Source organism: Pristis pectinata, chromosome 2 (genome assembly GCF_009764475.1).
Source record: "Pristis pectinata isolate sPriPec2 chromosome 2, sPriPec2.1.pri, whole genome shotgun sequence".
Taxonomy (NCBI): domain Eukaryota; kingdom Metazoa; phylum Chordata; class Chondrichthyes; order Rhinopristiformes; family Pristidae; genus Pristis; species Pristis pectinata.
Window position 1 is genome coordinate 21,060,913 of NC_067406.1, and position 20,579 is coordinate 21,081,491.

A 20,579-nucleotide genomic window follows, 5' to 3' on the forward strand; every position below is an offset into this window, starting at 1 on the left:
TAAATCTCCTCTGCACCCTTTCCAACGCTTCCACATCCTTCCTATGATGAGGTGACCAGAACTGGACATAGTACTCCAAGTGTGGTCTAACCAGAGTTTTGTAGAGTTGCATCATTACCTCGCGGCTCTTAAACCCAATCCCACGATTTATGAAAGCCAACATCCCATAAGCTTTCTTAACTACCCTATCCACCTGTGAGGCAACTTTCAGGGATCTGTGGATATGGACCCCCAGATCCCTCTACTCCTCCACACTACCCAGTATCCTGCCATTACCCTTGTACTCCGCCTTGGAGTTTGTCCTTCCAAAGTGTACCATCTCACACTTCTCTGGATTGAACTCCATCTGCCACTTGTCAGCCCAGCTCTGCATCCTATCAATATCCCTCTGCAAGTTTCGACAGCCCTCCACACTATCCACAACACCACTGACCTTTGTGTCGTCTGCAAACCTGCTATCCCACCATTCTACCCCCCATCCCTAAGTCATTAATAAATATCACGAAAAGTAGTGGTCCCAGAACCGATCCCTGTGGGACACCACTAGTCACAGCCCTCCAATCCGAATGTACTCCCTCCATCACAACCCTCTGCTTTCTACAGGCAAGCCGATTCTGAATCCACACGGCCAAGCCTCCCTGGATCCCATGCCCTCTGACCTTCTGAAGAAGCCTACCATGTGGAACCTTGTCAAACACCTTTCTAAAATCTATGTAGACCACATCCACTGCACTACCCTCGTCAATCTTCCTGGTCACCACCTCAAAGAATCCTACCATGTGGAACCTTGTCAAACACCTTTCTAAAATCCATGTAGACCACATCCACTGCATTACCCTCATCAATCTGCCTGGTCACCACCTCAAAGATTCCTATCAGGCTTGTGAGACATGATCTTCCCTTCACAAAGCCACGCTGGCTGTCCCTAATCAGTCCATGATTCTCTAAATGCTCATAGATCCTATCTCTTCGAATGCTTTCCAACAGCTTGCCCACCACAGACGTAAGGGTCACTGGTCTGTAATTCCCTGGACTATCCCTACTACCTTTTTTGAATAAGGGGACAACATTCGCCACCCTCCAATCTTCCGGTACCATCCCCGTAGACAATGAGGACTCAAAGATCCGAGCCAACGGTTCAGCAATCTCCTCCCTTGCCTCACGGACCAGCCTGGGGAATATTCTGTCGGGCCCCAGGGACTTAACTGTCCTAATATTTTCTAACAGCTCCAACACATCCTCTCTCTTGATATCAACATGCTCCAGAACATTAACCTTACCAACCCTGTCCTCAGTGTCATCAAGGCCCCTCTCTTTGGTGAATACTGAAGAGAAGTATTCATTGAGAATCTCTCCCACTTCCACAGCTTCCAGGCACATCTTCCCACCTTTGTCTCTAATTGGTCCTACCTTTACTCTTGTCATCCTTCTGCTCTTCACATATGTGAAAAAGTCTTGGGATTCTCCTTAACCCTACTCGCCAAAGCCTTTTCATGTCCCCTTCTTATGTTCCCTCCTTGCTACCCTATATTTCTCATGAGCCTATCTGATCCTTGCTGCTAGTTAAAACCTCAAAATCTAACATTTTAAATCTGTTTATCCAACAAATTCTATTTTTTTTTCTTTTTAAGCACTCTGTTACCATTTTCTTAATAAAATATTCTGTATTTTCCCCACATGCACTAGTCTGTAGTTCCCTGCTTTCAGTCTTCCCTCTTTCCTAAATAGCACAGTTAAATTACTACTTTCCAATCTTTGGGAACCATCGAAAATCTAAGCAACTTTGTAAGATGGCAACTAGTGTCTCCATAACCATATCTTTGAAAATCTTGGGGCGTCAGATCCCAGGGATTTATTGGCTTTCAGGGCCTTTAGGTTTCAAAAATTCCTTAAGAATTTTTCAGATTCTCGTTCACTACTCAGATGATTACTGAGTCTTTTTTTGAAGTCTAAAACCAAATATTTGTAAGTGTATCTGCTTTTTCTCATTTATTCATTCTGTAATGGACCACCTTAACTTGTGCTAATCTTCTCCTTTTTTTACCTTATTTGTAGAATATTTTGTTATATTTTTGCTCTGTTACTCCTGACTTTCTCCCTGTCTATTGCTGAATTCTGATTTATTTTCTTCAGTTCTCTGGCTTCTGTTCTTTTAGCAACTTTAAAGCTTTTTCCTTTCACCTAGCACTATTTTTAACTTGTTAGCTATGCCTTGTACTGTATATGTGAACTCTTATCTATTGTCATATCTCAATAAAATTTCTCAATCCACTAAAGTCAACTCCTCAATTTTATATATTTTGTAGCTTGCATTTAAATGCAAGAACCTGATTTGAGATTGAACTCTGTTACTTTCAATGTTGATGTAAAATTTGTATTATGATCTCTCTTCCCTAACTCGTGTCTAACTATTGGATGATAAATTAGTCCTTCCTTTACTGCACATTACTAGATTTGGTATTACTATGGTATTATTGACAGGAGGCTGAGACCAAGGGCAAGTGAAATGGGATAATGTGCTTTCTAACTTCTCCATTTTCATTCAAAATCTACGTTCACAATGGAGATCTGTTATGCTGTAATCACACTGAAGCAAGTGCTACTATATTTTGAACTTCAAACCATGATTCTTGTTTGTTAAATCAGTTTCCATGTTGGGGATATCATTAAGTATTTTTGTTCTTGCAGGCAGTTGAGTCAATCCAAGCTGAAGATGAGAGTGCAAAGCTGTGCAAACGTAGAATTGAACACTTGAAAGAACATAGCAGTGACCAGGCGGCAGCGGTTAATATGTGGAAGAAAAAACGCATGGACCGTATGATGGTGGAGCACTTGCTGCGGTGTGGCTATTACAACACTGCTGTTAAACTGACCAAACAGAGTGGAATTGAGGTGAGTGGTGCTTGAAATGAATCATTGCAGCATTTCCAGCACAGTGCAATTGCATAATAAGGAGAGCCCAGTGAAAAATCACCCTATTAACTTGTTATATAATGGATTATTTTGTCATGTATATTGTTGGTTTCATTTGGGTTAATTATTTTGAACTTTCATTTAGCTAGTGTTAATTAGACAATAAATGTTGTGGCTGAAATAACCCTTGATCCAAATATGCTAACTCAATGGTATTTAAAAGCAATGTACGCATAATCAAATTGGCTTAAACAACATTGAGGTGCATTTTAAACTTGTATTTGTTTCAGTTGAAAGATCATAAAATTGATTACAGGATATGCCTGAAATCTTCTGTAATTGAGAAGCATTTGTATCATATCATACTATTATAATGCAAAGATCGTAAAATTATTTCAGTCATACTTGTTGTTCAGTCTTGTTGCCCTGTATATTTTTAGAATCTGGTCTCTTGACAATGTATTCAAATTTAACATTATGCTGATAAGCTATTCAATTTCAAAATAAAATTCAGATGACAGCAAATCAAAGTTTCAGAGAAATGGGAGAAAAATATTTTGTTTTGAACATCAAACAAATTTTGAGTGAAAGCATTCAACCCATTTTTCAGTCGGTCCAAATCCATGAAGAATTTTTCCAATTTGATATTATGAAAACTAATGCTGTGCATCATAGAATAAGGTAGATATTACTCGAAGAATGGCTACTTCTGTGCTGTGTCCACATTTTGAAATAACTTTTTCCTATAAGCTCTGCAATTTCGTTCCCCAAGTATTGAAACAAATTTTGAAAGCTAATATTAAATCTGCTTGGAGCACCCATCCAGCAGTGCACTTTAGATACTCGTGTGTGTGTGTGTGTGTGTGTGTGTGTATATATGTATATATGTGTGTATGTATATATGTGTGTATGTATATAAATAAATAAATATAAATAAGGTCCTTTGGCAATTTATATAAATGTATCCTTTTGTTTATCAATCCCTTTGCCATTGGATACAGCACTTCTCCATCTGCTTATCAGTGGCAGTACCAGTCTGGTGATGAGCTTTTGCACCCTCTGGAAAACCTTCACACCATGTCTAAATTGAGTCTTGAAATAACCGAATTACAACTGGAGCCTACTTTAAAATTTATCAGTATTTTCATGCTTCTGTGTTTTTGTTTTGGCCTCGAATTATAAAGCAAAGGATCCTATTGCATTAAATCTTCCTATAAAAGTAACTTCTGTACATGTCAACAACAATTATTATTAATGGATAAATTGGCCAGTGATTTAGATATGAGATGTGAACGAATTATTTCCTGGATGTTTTGTACCATTCCACTGTTCACGATGCATTTGTCATCTTGCCCTCAAGTTCCCAAGTGCTTTATTTGTTCACAAATTGTCCGTTAAATGCATCACAGAACATTAGGGTTGGAACTTATAAAGTTTTTTTTTCCACTGTTAATTAATGTAATGCCAGTCAAACCTGGCCCAGAATGGAAACAGCTTTTGCTTTTCTATCTTATTTCTGCATTAAATTGCTAGTTTATATTTTTTAAAAAATGCAGACTCACATTTTTCATGCATTTCTTTCCTTTTACTGAACCTCATTTGACTCTAGGTCACTTATTCTCAATTCTTAAATCTCATTGAACCATAGAACCATACAGCACAAAACAGGCCCTTCGGCCCACCATGTTGTGCCATCCGTCAAACCACCCTCACACTAACCCTTTCCTCCCGCATATCCCTCTATCTCACATTCGTCCATATGCCTATCCAACAAACTCTTGAACCTGTCCAATGTATCTGTCTCCACCACCACCCCAGGCAGTGCATTCCTTGAAACATGAGTAAACCATTCATTCGTTTACCTTTTAGCAAGATTGTGACTGACTCCATTTGTTGCAATATCCATATTCCTTAATTGCATAGATTAACACAACTTTTTGGGTAATACCTTGCCAATACTCCAATTACTGAACATTCTCAACCCTCGAGTAATTTAAACATGTTTCCTGTTGAAAGATACGTTAGTAAAGTATATGAGATCCTGGGTTTCATAACTGGAACAAAATACAAAACCAGACAAGTTGCATTGAGAACCATTAATGAAAACATAAGTTCAGCTACCCTGAGGGCTTTGTCCAAGAGGGTACAGAAAAAATTTAATAGAATGGTTCCATGCATGTGGTATTTCAACTACAAGATTACAATAGATAAACTGGGATTATTTCCCTTGGAGCAAAGAAGGTTGGGAAGAGGTGCCAGAGGTATATAAGACCATAAACTGGTTTAAATAGAGTAAGAAAGACAAGAAGTTCTTTCCATTAGTGGATATTTCCAAATTTTCGAAGACCAAGAAACATAAAATTTTAAATTCTGCAGAAGGGAATGCAAACAAAATGTGATTTTACTTTTTGGAGTAATTGGGAACTGGAACTTGCTATTTATAAGAATGGTGAAAATAGAACTAATTGGTGCCTTAAAGGAAATAGGATAAGTACTTTGAGAGAATACTTTGTAGAGATATGGAGAAAGAGCAGAGGAATAGGTCTGAAGGGATCATTATGAAAGGATTCAACATAGACTTGATGGGCCAAATAGTTTCCTATTATGCCATAATTATATGATTCTTATGATTTTGTATTCAGGAGCAGCCAAAGTCAAAATGCTGAAGATGGTGATGTTAAAAGATTTGAAGTGTTTTAGTTGTAGTAGGAAGCTCCCTTTTTATATGCAATAATTATGAATTTTGACTGCAGTTGTAGATCATCCTCTTTTGGAACCAAGAAACGAACATGATTCCCATAAGAACCACCCTTATGGATTGTAATATACTGTTAGTGTCAAAAGTTTAATATTATTGGTGATAATGACATTGGGAAGTAATAAATTAAGCTTATCCATTTTGAAGCGGCATCTATGATTTGTAGGAAATTCTCAAAGCCAGAGATCTAGTGATCATCAGTATTCTGTTGACATTAGTGAGAAAATCCCAAACTCTGTTTTTGTTATCACCAGCATGAGTGTTTTTTTTCCATCAGTGATCTGCTTGTGTTTAAGCAATCATCTATTTCTTAATAATGAGAGGCCATCAGACTACTGTAGCAGTATATTAACAAAATACTTCTGATTTTGCCATCAGAGTGTTTGTTGCTGTAATTTGACATTATAAATTTAAACAGATAACTCGTACGTCTTTTGTGTTGTGAATCACATTGATAAACTTATTATACTGAAGACTTCACAGCCAGTGTATTCGTTCCCAGTCATACTTGGAGCTGAGATCTTAAAACTGAAAATAGTGCTTTATAGTTCAGCATATAATCCATTTCAGCCAATCTTTAGCCAATTGTCTTTTAAGCATTTCAGTTAAATTTTTTTTTAAAGTTGGATTAATTTTTTATTTTTGTCCTGCAATATCCTTGATTGGATTTTCTGGGAAACTTGCACTATGTTGTGCAAGACTTCACTGCAGTACAGGGCCTTGCTATTTACAATCATCACAACATTTGAACAGGAAGTTAACAGTAGAACTACAAAAGATGCATAAAAGAAGTTGCCTTGTGGTCAGCAGTGAGCACAGTAGCTAATTCTGTTCTCTTCTCTGCTGTGCATTTTTATTCAGTTTCTTTGCTTTATTTCAGCTGTGATTAATTGCTACCTTCCAAGCCTTTCCTTTCTACTACAAACTGTTTAAGAATTTAATGTATTGTATTTGTAAAATACTGTAATGTATTTGTAAAATAGTACTGAAATTTTGTCATGACAATTGTAGATTTTAATTTACGTGTATTTGTATTTATAGCACTTGGGTCCTTACTCATTTATTATACACTTTTTTCTTAAAAAGATGTTTTAAATGCAGAGCTTTATACCAAGTAACTGGAAAGACCTATGCCAGTCCTTGCAGAAGACTTCCGTCCTGCCATTTTTCAAAGATGTTTGTGAACATCCAAGGCTGTGTTCTTGCATCCCCTTCAGTGCTATTGATATGTTTAAAACACCGGTCATCATTTTATTTACTTCCATGTTATGTTAACAGCAAGGTGATTTGGCCTTAAGTTCCTGCCTGCTTGATAGGTAGTATCAAAGCGGCTAAATGTACATGCAACTGGAGGACCATGGGATTGACCTTGTTGTTCAGGTGAGGACAGCCAGTCATGCTGGAAACAAAAGACAGCTTGTGACATAGTCCCTGAAATGTCTATTCCATGAAGTGCTATTACCTTTCTCCTCTACAGCAAGCCAAAATGAGCTCCCTGAATCTTGCTTTTCTGAGGATTTGATGGAAAATGACAAGTGAGGTGCTAACTTGGTAACCAAAACAGCTGTAAAAGAAGATGCTTTTACTTGTGATGTGTTTGTGTCCATCTGTAACTGAAATCGATAACAGCTAGAATTGTATTGTCAGCTCATTAGACTCAGTTGAGCAGATTTTAGAAATTTTTTTTGTTATTTCATTTCCATTTGTGAAGTTCCATTTATGCTAGCTTGCAAGTAAAAGTTAAAATATATCTTGGTGTATTTGTTATAGTGTTTGATCCAATTGGCTTGATAAATGGGACTTAATTCTGCTGAAAGAGTGAATTCTGAATTGCTTTACCTTCTGATTGTGTTGTGGTAATGGTACTGGAAATTGAGTTCAAACTTCATTAAAATATTTGTGGTTCTGAATTTAATAAATAGAAGATAGAAACACACAAAAACAGGAGCAGTGGTAGGCCATTCGTCCATTCATAGAACATAGAAAACCTACAGCACAATTCAGGCCCTTCAGCCCACAAGGTTGCCAAACATGTCCCTACCTTAGAAATTACTAGGCTTACCTATTTTTCTCAGCTCCGTGTACCTATCCAAAAGTCTCTTAAAAAAGACCCTATCATATCCACCTCCACCACTGTTGCTGGCAGCCCATTCCATGTACTCACCCTCTCTGAGTAAAAAAAACTTACCCCTGACATCTCCTCTGTACCTACTCCCCATCAACTTAAACCTGTGTCTTCTTGTGGCAACCATTTCAGCCCTGGGAAAAAGCCTCTGACTATCCACACGATCAATGCTTCTCATCATCTTATACACCTCTATCAGGTCACCCCTCATCCTCCATCGCTCCAAGGAGAAAAGGCTGAGTTTACTCAACCTGTTTTCATAAGGCATACTCCCCAATCCAGGCAACATCCTCGTAAATCTCCTCTGCACCCTTTCTATGGCTTCCACATCCTTCCTGTAGTGAGGCGACCAGAACTGAGCACAATACTCCAAGTGGGGTCTGACCAGAGTCCTGTAAAGCTGCAACATTACCTCTCTGCTAAATTCAATTCCACTATTGAAGGACAATACACCGTATGCCTTCTTAACCAGAGTCAACCTGTGCAGCTGCTTTGAGTGTCCTATGGACTCAGACCCCAAGATCCCTCTGATCCTCCACACTGCCAAGGGTCTTACCATTAACACTATATTGTGCCATCATATTTGGCCTACCAAAATGAACCACTTCACACTTATCTGGGTTGAACTCCATCTGCCACTTAGCCCAGTTTTGCATCCTATCTATGTCCCACTGTAACCACTGACAGCCCTCCACACTATCCACAACACCCTCAACTTTTGTGTCATCAGCAAACTTACAAACCCATCCCTCCACTTCCTCATCCAGGTCATTTATAAAAATCACAAAGAGTCAGGGTCCCAGAACAGATCCCTGAGGCACACCACTGGTCACTGACCTCCATGCAGAATATGACCCGTCAACAACCACTCTTTGCCTTCTATGGGCAAGCCAGTTCTGGATCCACAAAGCAATGTCCCCTTGGATCCCACGCCTCCTTACTTTCTCAATAAGCCTTGCATGGCGTACCTTATCAAATGCCTTGCTGAAATCCATATATACTACATCTACTGCTCTTCCTTCATCAATGTGTTTAGTCACCTCCTCAAAAAATTCAATCAGGCTCATAAGGCAGGACCTGCCCTTGACAAAGCCATGCTATTTCTAATCATACCTTCTCCAAATGTTCATAAATCCTGCCTCTCAGGATCTTCTCCATCAACTTACCAACCACATTCAGCGTGATAAAGGCTGATACTATACCTTGATAGCATATTTCATGCGTCTCCTCATATCCGTTGATATTGACTAAGATGGCATGGCCTGGATGGTGGGGATCATTGATGATAGATGCTGCCTTCTTGAGGCAGTGCTTCCTGTAGATACTACCAATGGTGGGGAGGGATGTGCCCATGATGTATTAGGTAGAGTCCACTACTCTCTGAAGCTTCTTAAATTCCTGTGCATTCAAATTGCCATACCAGACTATGATGCAACCAGTCAGGATACTTTCAACAGTACATCTGTAGAAGTTTAAGACTGTTCAGTGACAAGTCAAACCTCCTTAACCTCCTAAGAAAGTAAAGCTGCTGGTGCGCTTTCCTTATGATTGCATCTGAGATAAGATATCTTTATTAGTCACATGTACATCAAAACACAGTAAAATGCATCTTTTGCGTAGAACATTCTGGGCATAGCCCGCAAGTGTTGCCACACTTCTGGCGCCAACAGAGCATGCCCACAACTTCCTAACCCGTACATCTTTGGAATGTGGGAGGGAACTAGAGCACCCGGAGGAAACCCATGCAGACACAGGGATAACATACAAACTCCTTACAGACAGCAGCAAGAATTGAACCCCGGTCGCTGGCGCTGCAAAGCATTACGCTAACTGCTACACTATCGTATCTGCCTATGTCCAGGGCAGGTCATCCATTATGTAGCGCCCAGTAATTTAAAGCTGCTGGCTCTCTTAACCATCAGTCCCCCAATGTAGACTGGTGCACGTTCGTCCTCCTTCCCCCTTCCTGAAGTCGACAATCTGCTCTTTGTTTTTGCTGATGTTGAGTGAGAGGTTGTTGTGGCACCGCTCGACCAGGTGTCCTATCGCACTTCGGTAAGCTGACTCATAAGCTGACCTGTGATCCGTACAACAACGTTAGTGTTGATAGTGAATTTGAAGATGGTATTGGAGCTATGCTTAGTCACACAATCATGTGTACAGAGAGTAGAGAATTGCACAAGTTTCAACACCCTCTGCGTGAAGAAATTTCTCTCTTGGTTGTAAATATTCTGAAACTGCGATACCTTGTCTGGACCCCCAACCAGGTGGAATATCCTCCCTGAGATCGGCTTGTCAAACTCTTGTCAGAATTTGTTTCAGAGATCCCTCTTGCAGTGAATACAGGCTTTACTGACCAAATCTCTGCACATGTATCAGTCCTGCTATTCCAGGAGTCTGTCTGATGAACCTTCAGTACACTCCCTCTCTACTCAGTGCATCCTTTTCCAAAACTGGGCACAGTACTCCAGGTACTGTTTCATCAAAGCCCTGTGTAATTCCTCCTGTTCATGGTCAACATTTCTGTTGCTGCATCTCCACATTTGTTTCCAGTAACTGGTGTTCTAGCACACCCAGGTTCCTTTTTGTACATCAACATTTCCCAATCTGTCACCATTAAAATAATGGTCTGCCTTTTGATTTTCCACTAAAGTCAATAGCTTCACATATCTGCACCTGTAATGTATCCTGAAACTCCTCCTGACCAAATAGCACTTTTGGAATCCCTTCAGTGGTTAAGACCACAGTAATTCATAGCTGCTACCACCCAGACAATTGGAAAGTGAAAATATCTTGACAACAATGCTCATGTTCTATAAATGAATGAAACATTACCTCTTCAATGTGTCCTCCTCGTTTGAAAGATGTGGATGGCACCCTCTGAAATATTTTACCATTTAGTTCCTGTTATGTCTCCTTTTTCCTCAAAAATATTAAAAAAAAGACTTCTGTGGACAAAGTATCATTAGCGCATTTAATGAGCCTCACAATTATTTGTTACATTTTCAAAGCTTTATCATGTGGAATTTGAAATTATGCGTCAATATTCAAGTCTTGGTTTGTAATGTACTTCAAGAACAGGAGTCCTAAATATGCCACAGGATGATCACAACACTGTTCTGACAAATGTCTGTCTTTCACTGTTTATTTTGTCTCCTGAGCAAATTGTGTATCTATCTGTTACTACCTCTTCAATATCATGGACTTAAAGTTGTTTTCAAACTTGTGTGGTACTTTTAAACACATCTGAAAACACACAGACATGCACTGCAAACCTTAAGTAACCTCTTTGTTCACCAACAAACTTTGGGAAATCACTAATATAACAAATCTGTGACTTGTTTATTAACTCGTAATGCTTGTAATTGCATCACTGTTGACTGACATTGTTGACCTGATGCTGTATTTATGGTCCTATAGGACAGGGAATGATGAAAGAAGTACTTTGTATTATGGGCCACCAGAATCTTAATTTTGTAAAATGCAACTTCATATTTCATTCTTTGCATCCTTCAGTAGGAGACCAAGATTTCTAATCCAGAGATTGTGAATTTGGATTTCATGTTCAGTATGAGAAAATAGATTTTGAATCATTTAAAAGAAAGAGAACCATATACAGGGGCTCGCAATGTTACCAGAGACCTGACAAGGTGGTGAAGAAGGTGTATGGCACGCTTGTCTTCATTAGATGGGGCATTGAGTACAAGAGTTGGGATGTCATGTTACAGCTGGACAAGACATTGGTGAGACCACACATGGTTACCATACTATAGGATGGACGTGATTGAGCTCGAGAGGGTGCAGAAAAGTTTTATTAGGATGTTGCCAGGACTGAAGGGCTTGGGTTATAAATAGAGACTGGATAGGCTGGGACTCTTTTTTTTCCCCGAAGCATAGGAGTACTCCAAGGTGACCATAAGGGTGACCTTGGTGGTTTATAAAATCATGAGGGGCGTAGATAAGGTGGATGGTCACAGCCTTTTTTCCAGGATTAAGGGAGTCTAAAACTAGAGGGTAGTGGTTTAAGGTGAGAGGGGAAAGAGTTAAAGGAGATCTGAGGGACAAGTTTTTCACACATATAAGGTGGTGAGTTTATGGAATATGGAACGAGTTGCCAGAGGAATGGTGGAGGCGAGTACAACTACAACACAAAGACATTTGGATATCTACATAGAAAAGGTTATAAATATGGGCTAAATGCTGGTAAATGGGACCAGCTCGGGAAGGCACCTTGGTTGGCATGGATGAATTGTGCCAAAGGACCTGTATCTATACTCTGACTAGGAATCAAAGTTAGAAGTGTAAAATATTTCTTGAATTTATCTTTTAGAGATTTTATTTTGATTATATGACGTGATGGTATGGATGCTTGTCAGATTAACGTGACCAGCAGGCCAGAATACAAACAGAAATAAAGAGCAAGTTACTTAAATTAATAATAGCATGTAACATTTTCTCTTTGATAGTTGTTAAGGAAATGTGTAGTTCCCTGCTTTTTGTTTTCTCCTCTCTTTCAATCAAAGATTTACATTTGCTATTTTTCAATCTAACAGAATCTTCCTGGAATCTAGTAAATTTTGGAAAATCAGAACCAAAATATCAACCATATCAATAGCCACTTTTTTAATACTCATGTGGAATTCATCAGGACTATTTCAAAGTTGTTAATTTCGGAGTATTATTTTAACATGGCTTGAAGAATATAAGAAATGTGAGTAAAAGTTAGCCACGTAACCCATTGAGGCTGATATGCCATTTTACAGGACCGTGCTGATCTGATTTTAGCCTCTACTTTCATATATCTTGTCTATCATTATAATTTTAATCTTTCTCAGCCTTGAATATATTCAATTACTTTTGCCTCCACAGCTCTGAGTAAGGATTCGTAACCCTCAAAAGAAATTACTTCTCATTGCTGTCAGACTGCTTCTTAGTTTCTTCATTGATCTGTGCATCTGTAGTTGTTTCTGATCTCAAATGAATACCGTTTACCTCACTAAACATTGCTGTCTCTCAATATGGGCACTGTTTCTTTTTTGCTAATTTAGTGTTTGAAACCTTGCTCTGTATAAATTGGCTTCTTACACTGTTCCAACTGCAAATGAAATTTTGGCTATAATTTGCTTAGGGATGTCATGAAGCATTGTGAAGCACATGATCTAAATGTCTGCCTTTAATTGGAATGTTGAATTGTTGCTGAAGAAATTCTAAAGCTGACTTTGTATTTGTGTTTTAAGTTGTACTCTGGACAGGAATTTCCTGAAAGTAACTTCTTTTAATTTGAACTGGCTTAAATCTATCTGTTGTCTCATTTCTTTCAAGTAATAATTAATATTGCATTTCATTTTTTTTTGCCATGGTTAATTGCAAGTGTTTATCCACATAACATTTTGGAAGATCGTAAGCAATTTGTACTTTCCATGTGATTAGATATGCCACCCTGCCATATCTAGCTGTGTGCTGTTTTCAGCTTGCTATTTGGGTTCTTGTGGTCCAGCATGCTTTCCTCTGAACCAGCTGGATAAAATGGACTCTCTAAGAGTATGAAGATGACTCGTTACAGCTGAATGTCATCTGTCTGTCCAGCTTGCACACTCCTGCATGGGTTGCTTGGCTGGTTGGTTGACCTGATCTTGATTGAGTATAAGTTATATTGGGGGAATAAAGAAATGCAGAAATTAAATCAAAACTGCAGAAGACGGAGAAATTTTTAGGATAAGAAATTAGCTCAAATACTTCTGGAAAGAAACCTATATTCTGTTCTTACTCCCCCCCCCCCCCAAAAAAGATCTTGGAATTGGCATTGAGAGATTATCCAGTGTTTGACAGAGGGTGAATGTTTATCCTTTCAAAATATTTATGAAATGTATTAGTTCTGTAATGGGAGTTTACTAAGTAATGTTCACAAAGCCATTTTTATGTTAATTTAGCTATTCTGAAATCTAAGTAATTATCTGTTTAGGGCAGTGTGAACAATAGATTTCCCTGCAGAGCTCTTTGTACCGTTATAAGCCGTCACAGTGAGACAGATTGTACGTTGTTGAATGCCACATATAGGTTCCTTTGATGCAAAATCCACTTGTGTTTTTTTATTAAATTGTATTTTTGACTTTCAGCCTACATTACTACTTGTATGACAGTTTATCATATTCTGTTTGACACTGCTGATTATAAATAGTGTTTTGAAATGAGTTGTTACTGTGCTTGTCTCTGTAAATATACAGTTCTCCTTGAAGTGTAGGGCTACACATCAACTGTAAAGTGCCTGAGGCAAATGAAGTCCCGTGTTACACTTGCATAAAATATTCTTTTACTCAAGTTTAGGGGGTGTTAACATGCTTTTAAATTTAATTGCAGCTCTGATGTATTGGTATCAATTCTTATCTGGGAATTACTAAAATATGATTAATTTTGGCTTTCTTCCCCTTGCCTTGTGTGCATTAATAAGCTTAATTCTCGTATGTCATTGAAGCTTGAGGCATTCTTTTTTTCCAAAGTAATGAGATTATTTAGCTGCTTTTTTTTATAAGACATCAAGAAATTGCAGTGCAGGAGAGATGCTTCATAACTTGCAAATCACAATCACTACAAGTGACTGGATGATTTTCATTATTCTGCTGAATATTCTTATTCAAGGAAACGGTAGCTTACCATTGACTTCATAATGACTTTGGAAAAATATATTACTGCAATGGACAGAGTAATGCTGAGAGGATATTTCCCAAGCATGGGTATCATGAATTAGGGGGAATTAGAATTAGGGGTTGCCTACTTAAGAATGAGATCATAAGGAACATGTGAGAGAAGCACCTGTTTGGAATTCTCTATCATTGAACCTCGTCAAAGTGATGACTGACAGGCATTGGAACTACAAGGGAGTTGAGGAACGTGGGGAGAGAGCAGGAGAGTGTTGTTGAGGCCAAGTTTGGATTAGTCAAGTTGAGTTTGTTGTCACATGAGCAAGTATGGTGAGGTACAGGTACAATGAAAAATTTGCAGTAGCATCACAGGCATGTAAGTAAAGATAACAAAATATAAATTATACATATATTGTATATAATCAGCCATGATATTGAATGGTGGAGCCGGCTCATGGGAGGTGGGATGACGCAGATTGGCCTACTTATCCTGTTGGATATAGTGCTGAAGTTGTGACAGGTTTGATGCAGCCTCATTGTGAGCAAGGAGAGGGATGAACTTGGTGTCAAAGGAACAATACATTTTGGTGGAATTCAAATGTGCATTGATGAAAACCAATAATAATGAATACCATGCTGGAAATATTTGTTGAGGCAGCATCTGTGTGGAGTGAGTTATCATTAACTCAAAAGCATTAAACCCTCTCTCGGCAGATTCTAGCAGATCTGCATATTGCCAACATTTCAGTTCAATTCATTTTATCACTCCACCATTGGCAGTGGCATGAAACTTGGTATCTATCCAAGGAGGGAAATTAATTCTTGGTTAAATGTCTTAACAGAAATGTGGTACTTCTGACAGTCCAGTGCTCTCTTACTGAAGTGTCAGAAGAGATTGTATGCTTGAGTATTTGGAGTCCGACATCCACTAACAACCTAATTGCTCAGAGATGAGTGTGCTATCACTGAGCTGAGGAAGTTAATTACTTTTATCTCTTATTGGGTGGGTGAAGAGGTGGGGAGGAAATAGTTAATGCCACATTCCATTGTATTTTGGGCTGGGGATGATCTGTCTGCAGTATTGTACTGAAATACAAATTTTGGAGACTACCACAGACGTAATGTTAATTCCAAACAGATGTTTTGAATTTAGTTTGGCTGCTTGAGCGACAAATAGGGCAGCTTTTGAACAAACATTGACTGTATGTTTAAATTTAAAAACAACTGGGCATCAACAGATTGAGTTATTTGCATCCAGGAGTTCCTGCTAACGGTTTTCAGGAATATTTAGTTACTAAATATTTGCTAGTAATATTTGTCTAACTGTTTTGATAAGAATACTTTTAAAATTTCATTTCCTGCAGTTGTAAGAAAATGAGAAATGTGTATATATTAGTGCTCCACAAAATATGGTTAGATTGTAAATCTTGATTATATTCAATACATGGATGTGCACTTAGTATTTATCACGTGTCTCTAGATGGCTGAAGCCTTAACAATTTCAGTGATTCTTCTGGTTTCACATAACTCATTGGTATACTGAGCTACTTCAGAGCATTTGAGTTGATCAAGTACATAAGTGCAGAGCTGGAGTTACATAAGTGAGGCTAAGTTTTTAAAAAAAAAAGAACCATTTAGACACTTAATAATCGCTTTTTAAACTGCCCTTTTCTCAGATGACTTCATTCTCAAATTAATTTCATGGGGTAGGAGTTGAAGGCAGGTAAATAGACCAAGAGTACAGAACAATTATGAAAACACACAAGGTCAGGCAGCATATGTGAAAAGAAATTAATGTTTCTGATAGTCTTTCATCAGAAATAGGGAAGGGAAATCTGGTTCACTGGAGGTTGCAGAGTGGCTCGGGTTGAGGGTGGGTCAATGAATCAGACTGAGAGAGTACCCGTAAAATGGAGCCAACATTGCTGTGGTGAGGAGCTGTTGATGAAACAATCTTCATAGATGGACAGATGTGCAAACATTTAAAAGCTGTGAAGTGCAGATCCGAGCTGTAGGAAAGGTGTCAGTGGAGAGAGAAAAACTGTTAATATTCAATTTGGGTAACCTATACTAGAGCTGGGCAGTTTTGATACAAACAGAGGAAGTGAATTGCCTGAAATTAATCTGATACTGAGTTCTGAATGGTATGATATGCCCAAATGGAAGATGAGCTGTTGCGTTGGTCTTCAATAGAACAGTGCAGGAGGCCCTGGACAGGTCTGAGAGGGAGTGGGATGCAGAATTAAAGTAATAAGCAAGTAGGAGCTTGAGGTTGCAGACTGAGTGTGCTCCGCAAAGTGATCACATAATCTGCATTTGAGTTCTCCAATGTAGAATACAGAAGATACTTGAAACATCGGGTCAGCATCTGTGGAAAGGCAATATATGTCTCATTTGCCTACAACCTAAGTGGGGAATGATTTTTTTTAAATCTGGTACAACAAAAGTATATTTTCTTGATTCCATAATAAAGAACTAAATACTGTACCTGGATAAAAGTTATTCCAAGGCATCAAGTAGTGGTTTTCCCCAGCCTCTGAACAAAAATGAGTATGATCGTACACTTCGCAAGGCAGGTTGTCTTCAAAAGTTTGCAGCAAAATCTGAAGAGTTTTAGCAACAGAAGTCTTTCCTTTATATTTCCTTATAAACATCGCTATTGTTTTCCATGGTCTCTTATCCAATTAGTTCGTGAGATGACATGCTACAGTTTAGGTCCCTCACTTTGAGCAGGGTAGATCTGTTCTCTGGTCAGTATAATTTGTGCTGTATCCTCTTGTCAAATAACTATTTAAACAATGAATACTAGGGCATGACCACTGCACCTCTAGCAGTATTTCTAGTGTAATAATTAGAGTATCAAAGCTCAATTAAACAGTGCAATAGTTTTGCAGCAAAAAAGATGGCCCAAAAATAGGTAATCCAAAAGTGAAGTCAGATTAATTTTGAGATGTCAATGACAGCTGCCTAAAATAGATGTTGGGCCCTCCGCATGTAAATGAGGATCCTGAACCTCGCACTGGGTCTCATCTCAAACTGAAATAAATGACGGTGAGCAGAAGTAAGGGTTGGGTCTGGCTGTGTTAGATTCTTCAGTGGTTGCCAAGAAGGTCCCTCTTTTGAGGGATCAGGCGGCCTTCTTGTCTGTCCAGATGGAGCAGGCTAGATCAACTGGGAAAGTGGGCCAAAGAATGGCAGATGGAGCAAAAGAAAATCTGTTGGAGGAACTTAGCAGGTTGAGCAGAATCCATGAGAGGAAAGGAACCAGTAACGTTTTGGGTGACCCAGAACATCAATAGTTCCTTTCCTCCCACAGATGCTGCTCAAGCTGCTGAGTTCCTCCAGATTCCAGCATCTGTGGTTTCGTGTATCTTGAATGGCAGATGGAATTTAACTCTGACAAGTGCAAGGTGTTGCATTTTGTTAAGTTAAACCAGGGCAGGGCTTGCATAGAAAATGGTAGGGCCTAGATGAGTGCTGTTGAACAGAGACTGAGGGGTAGGAAATGGTGTTTGGTACGTTTGCCTTCATTGAATAGGGTATTGGTACAAAAGCTGGGATGTCATATTACAGCGGTACAGGACATTGGTGAGACCATGCATGGAATATTGTGTGCAGATATAGTCACCATACTATAACATGGATGCAATTAAGGTAGAGAGGGTGCAGAAACAATTCATGAATATGTTGCTCGGACTAGAGGGCTTGAGTTATTAGAAGAGATTAGATACTGGGACTGTTTTCCTTGGAGCGAAGAAAGCCAAGGGTGACCTTGTAGAGGCTTATAAGATCATGAGGGACATAAATAAGGTGAATAGTCAGTCTTTTTTTTCCAGGGTAGGGGAGTCTAAAACCAGAGGGCATGGGTTTAAGGTGAGAGGGGAAAGATTCAAAGGGGACCTGAGGGGCAGGTTTTTCACAGGGTAGTGGGTCTGTAGAGACATCAGTCATCCAATGTGGAAACAGGCCCTTCAGCCCAACTTGTCAATGCTGGCCTTGGTTCCTACCTAAGCTGGTCCCATTTTGCTGTATTTGGTCCATGTCCCTCTTAACCTTTCCTATCCAGGTACTTATCCAACGAGCTACCAGAGGATGTGGTGGAGGCAGGTACAATTACATTTAAAAGACATTTGGACAGGTACATGGATAAGGAAGAGTTTAGAGGGATATGGGTCAAATGGGACTAACTCAGGAAGGCACCTTGGTTGGCATGGACTAGTTGGGCCAAAGGGCATGCTTCCGTGCTGTATAATTCTATGACTCTACTACTTGATCACAACAGTATAAGCAGTTATCTCGCTCCCATTTACCTGCTTCAGCCATCCCCTCAGAACATGGCTTCATGCTGCAGTCACTGACATGTTTTGACATTTACTGATTTACAATGCATAAATTGCATATGGAGGAACAAACCTAACGCAAAATGTTAAAGGCACTGTTTTGTGCAAGCTGCTTGGCAAGCATGTAGTTTAGTCTCCCTTTCCCTGTGTTTCAGCTACATAATTCAACATTGTGGTCTATGCCATTTCTGCCTCAGTTTTCTCCTTTGTTTGCCAAGATTTCTCTGTTTCCTATAAAATTGAATGTGCCTATCTGTAACTTCTGCTGAGAGCTCTTGGTTTCCTATATTACAGCAGAGACTGCACTTGAAAGAGCTATGGCATGCTCTTGTATACTCTCATGACAAGTTCCGTAGGTGCAAGTTCTTAAGTTGTGCAAACTGTTATCTTTTTATTCATAGTCACCTTGCCTCGTAGTTAAAAAGTTCTTGACATTTTTTGTTGTTGCAAGCATCAGGATTTCTTTTTTGCTAGTTTAACAAACAGGCAGTAGGTTACCTAGTGCCTGAGGAAAGATTTTTCAAATAATATTGGAAGCAAATGGTACTAATATTGCATCACTAGTTCAGAATTTTAAAAATGAAATTCTCCCCCTGCCTGTGACACAATGTTGTTTTCGAATGCTATATTTCTTAGTTTGATGGGTGGTATGGTTATCCTACTGGTAAACCAATCAACTTGTGTCATTATTTTAGCACTATCACTCAATTATTTGTCTTAACTGCTGTATTCTTGAGCTGTCTGGTTGTTTTGTGCTTGTATGAATAAAGGATATAAATTGACTAAGTCAGATTAGAGGTCTGTAATGCATAGCTAATCATCTCGTGATTTGAGAATCCATTTTTTTTTAATAAGTTGAAGATAGAGAAGTGAAGTTCACAGTATAAATTGCACCCATGCATCCAGACATAGTATCAATGCCTTGATTTCCTAAACTCTTGCGCTTTGTGATTATGCTTTGTATTGATGAAATACATTTAATCCATAATCGATTAAACTGTAGTATGTCATTGCATTGTTTTGCCGGTTAGGACATAATATTTATGGTTATTTTCTCTTATAGGACTTGGTGAATATTGACATGTTTCTTACAGCCAAAGAGGTTGAAGAGTCACTCGAAAGGCAAGAGACAGCTACTTGTTTAGCCTGGTGCCATGACAACAAATCAAGGCTGAGGAAGATGAAGGTATGTTCTTAAAATGAGCTATGAATATTGTTAGACAAAATGGTTTTAGATGTCTCCTAATTAACCACCATTTATGATTGGTGTATCTGGAGATCAGTTGAACATTCACTCCAAATTTTCAAACTGTATAGTAATCTTTCACCAAGGGGAAACTAAAAACTTCTACTCACAATTGCCAAAACAGTTTTAGAATTTACTGATTTAGATTAATGAGTTAAATTTTCAAATATTAAAATGCTGTTCTTAAAATTTTGTCAGACCTTTTTTGCATTGAAATAAATGCAATTTAATCCAATAGTCTTTTCTTGCTCCATGCCATGCTGCTGCCCGTCTTGTCTACTGACCTTAGAGAATTCTGTATCTACTTCCAGCCTCACTTCTGCTTGGGATCACACCCCGCTGCTAAACTAGGGGTACATGGAAATTTCTTCTTGCAGAGGATGGTGAATCTCCGGAAACCTCTGCCCTGGCAGGTGGTGGAAGGTAGATCGTCATTATAAGTAAGATAAGGTATCTTTATTAGTCATATGTACATCGAAACACAGAGTGAAATGCATCTTTTGCATAGTGTTCTGGGGGCAGCCTGCAAGTGTCGCCATGCTTCCGGCGCCAACATAGC

General features: G+C 38.9%; 1 protein-coding gene across 5 annotated transcripts in view; it reads left to right on the forward strand.

The window, feature by feature from the left end:
• The window catches only part of maea (macrophage erythroblast attacher, E3 ubiquitin ligase), a 147,385-nt gene that overhangs the window by 103,948 nt on the left and 22,858 nt on the right, over positions 1–20,579 (forward strand). For all 5 annotated transcript variants that reach the window (XM_052035715.1, XM_052035724.1, XM_052035704.1 and 2 more), the window contains 2 exons: positions 2,689–2,892; positions 19,838–19,960. In XM_052035715.1, the coding sequence (XP_051891675.1) occupies positions 2,689–2,892; positions 19,838–19,960 (327 nt within the window). The remainder of the gene's footprint in view (positions 1–2,688; positions 2,893–19,837; positions 19,961–20,579) is intronic.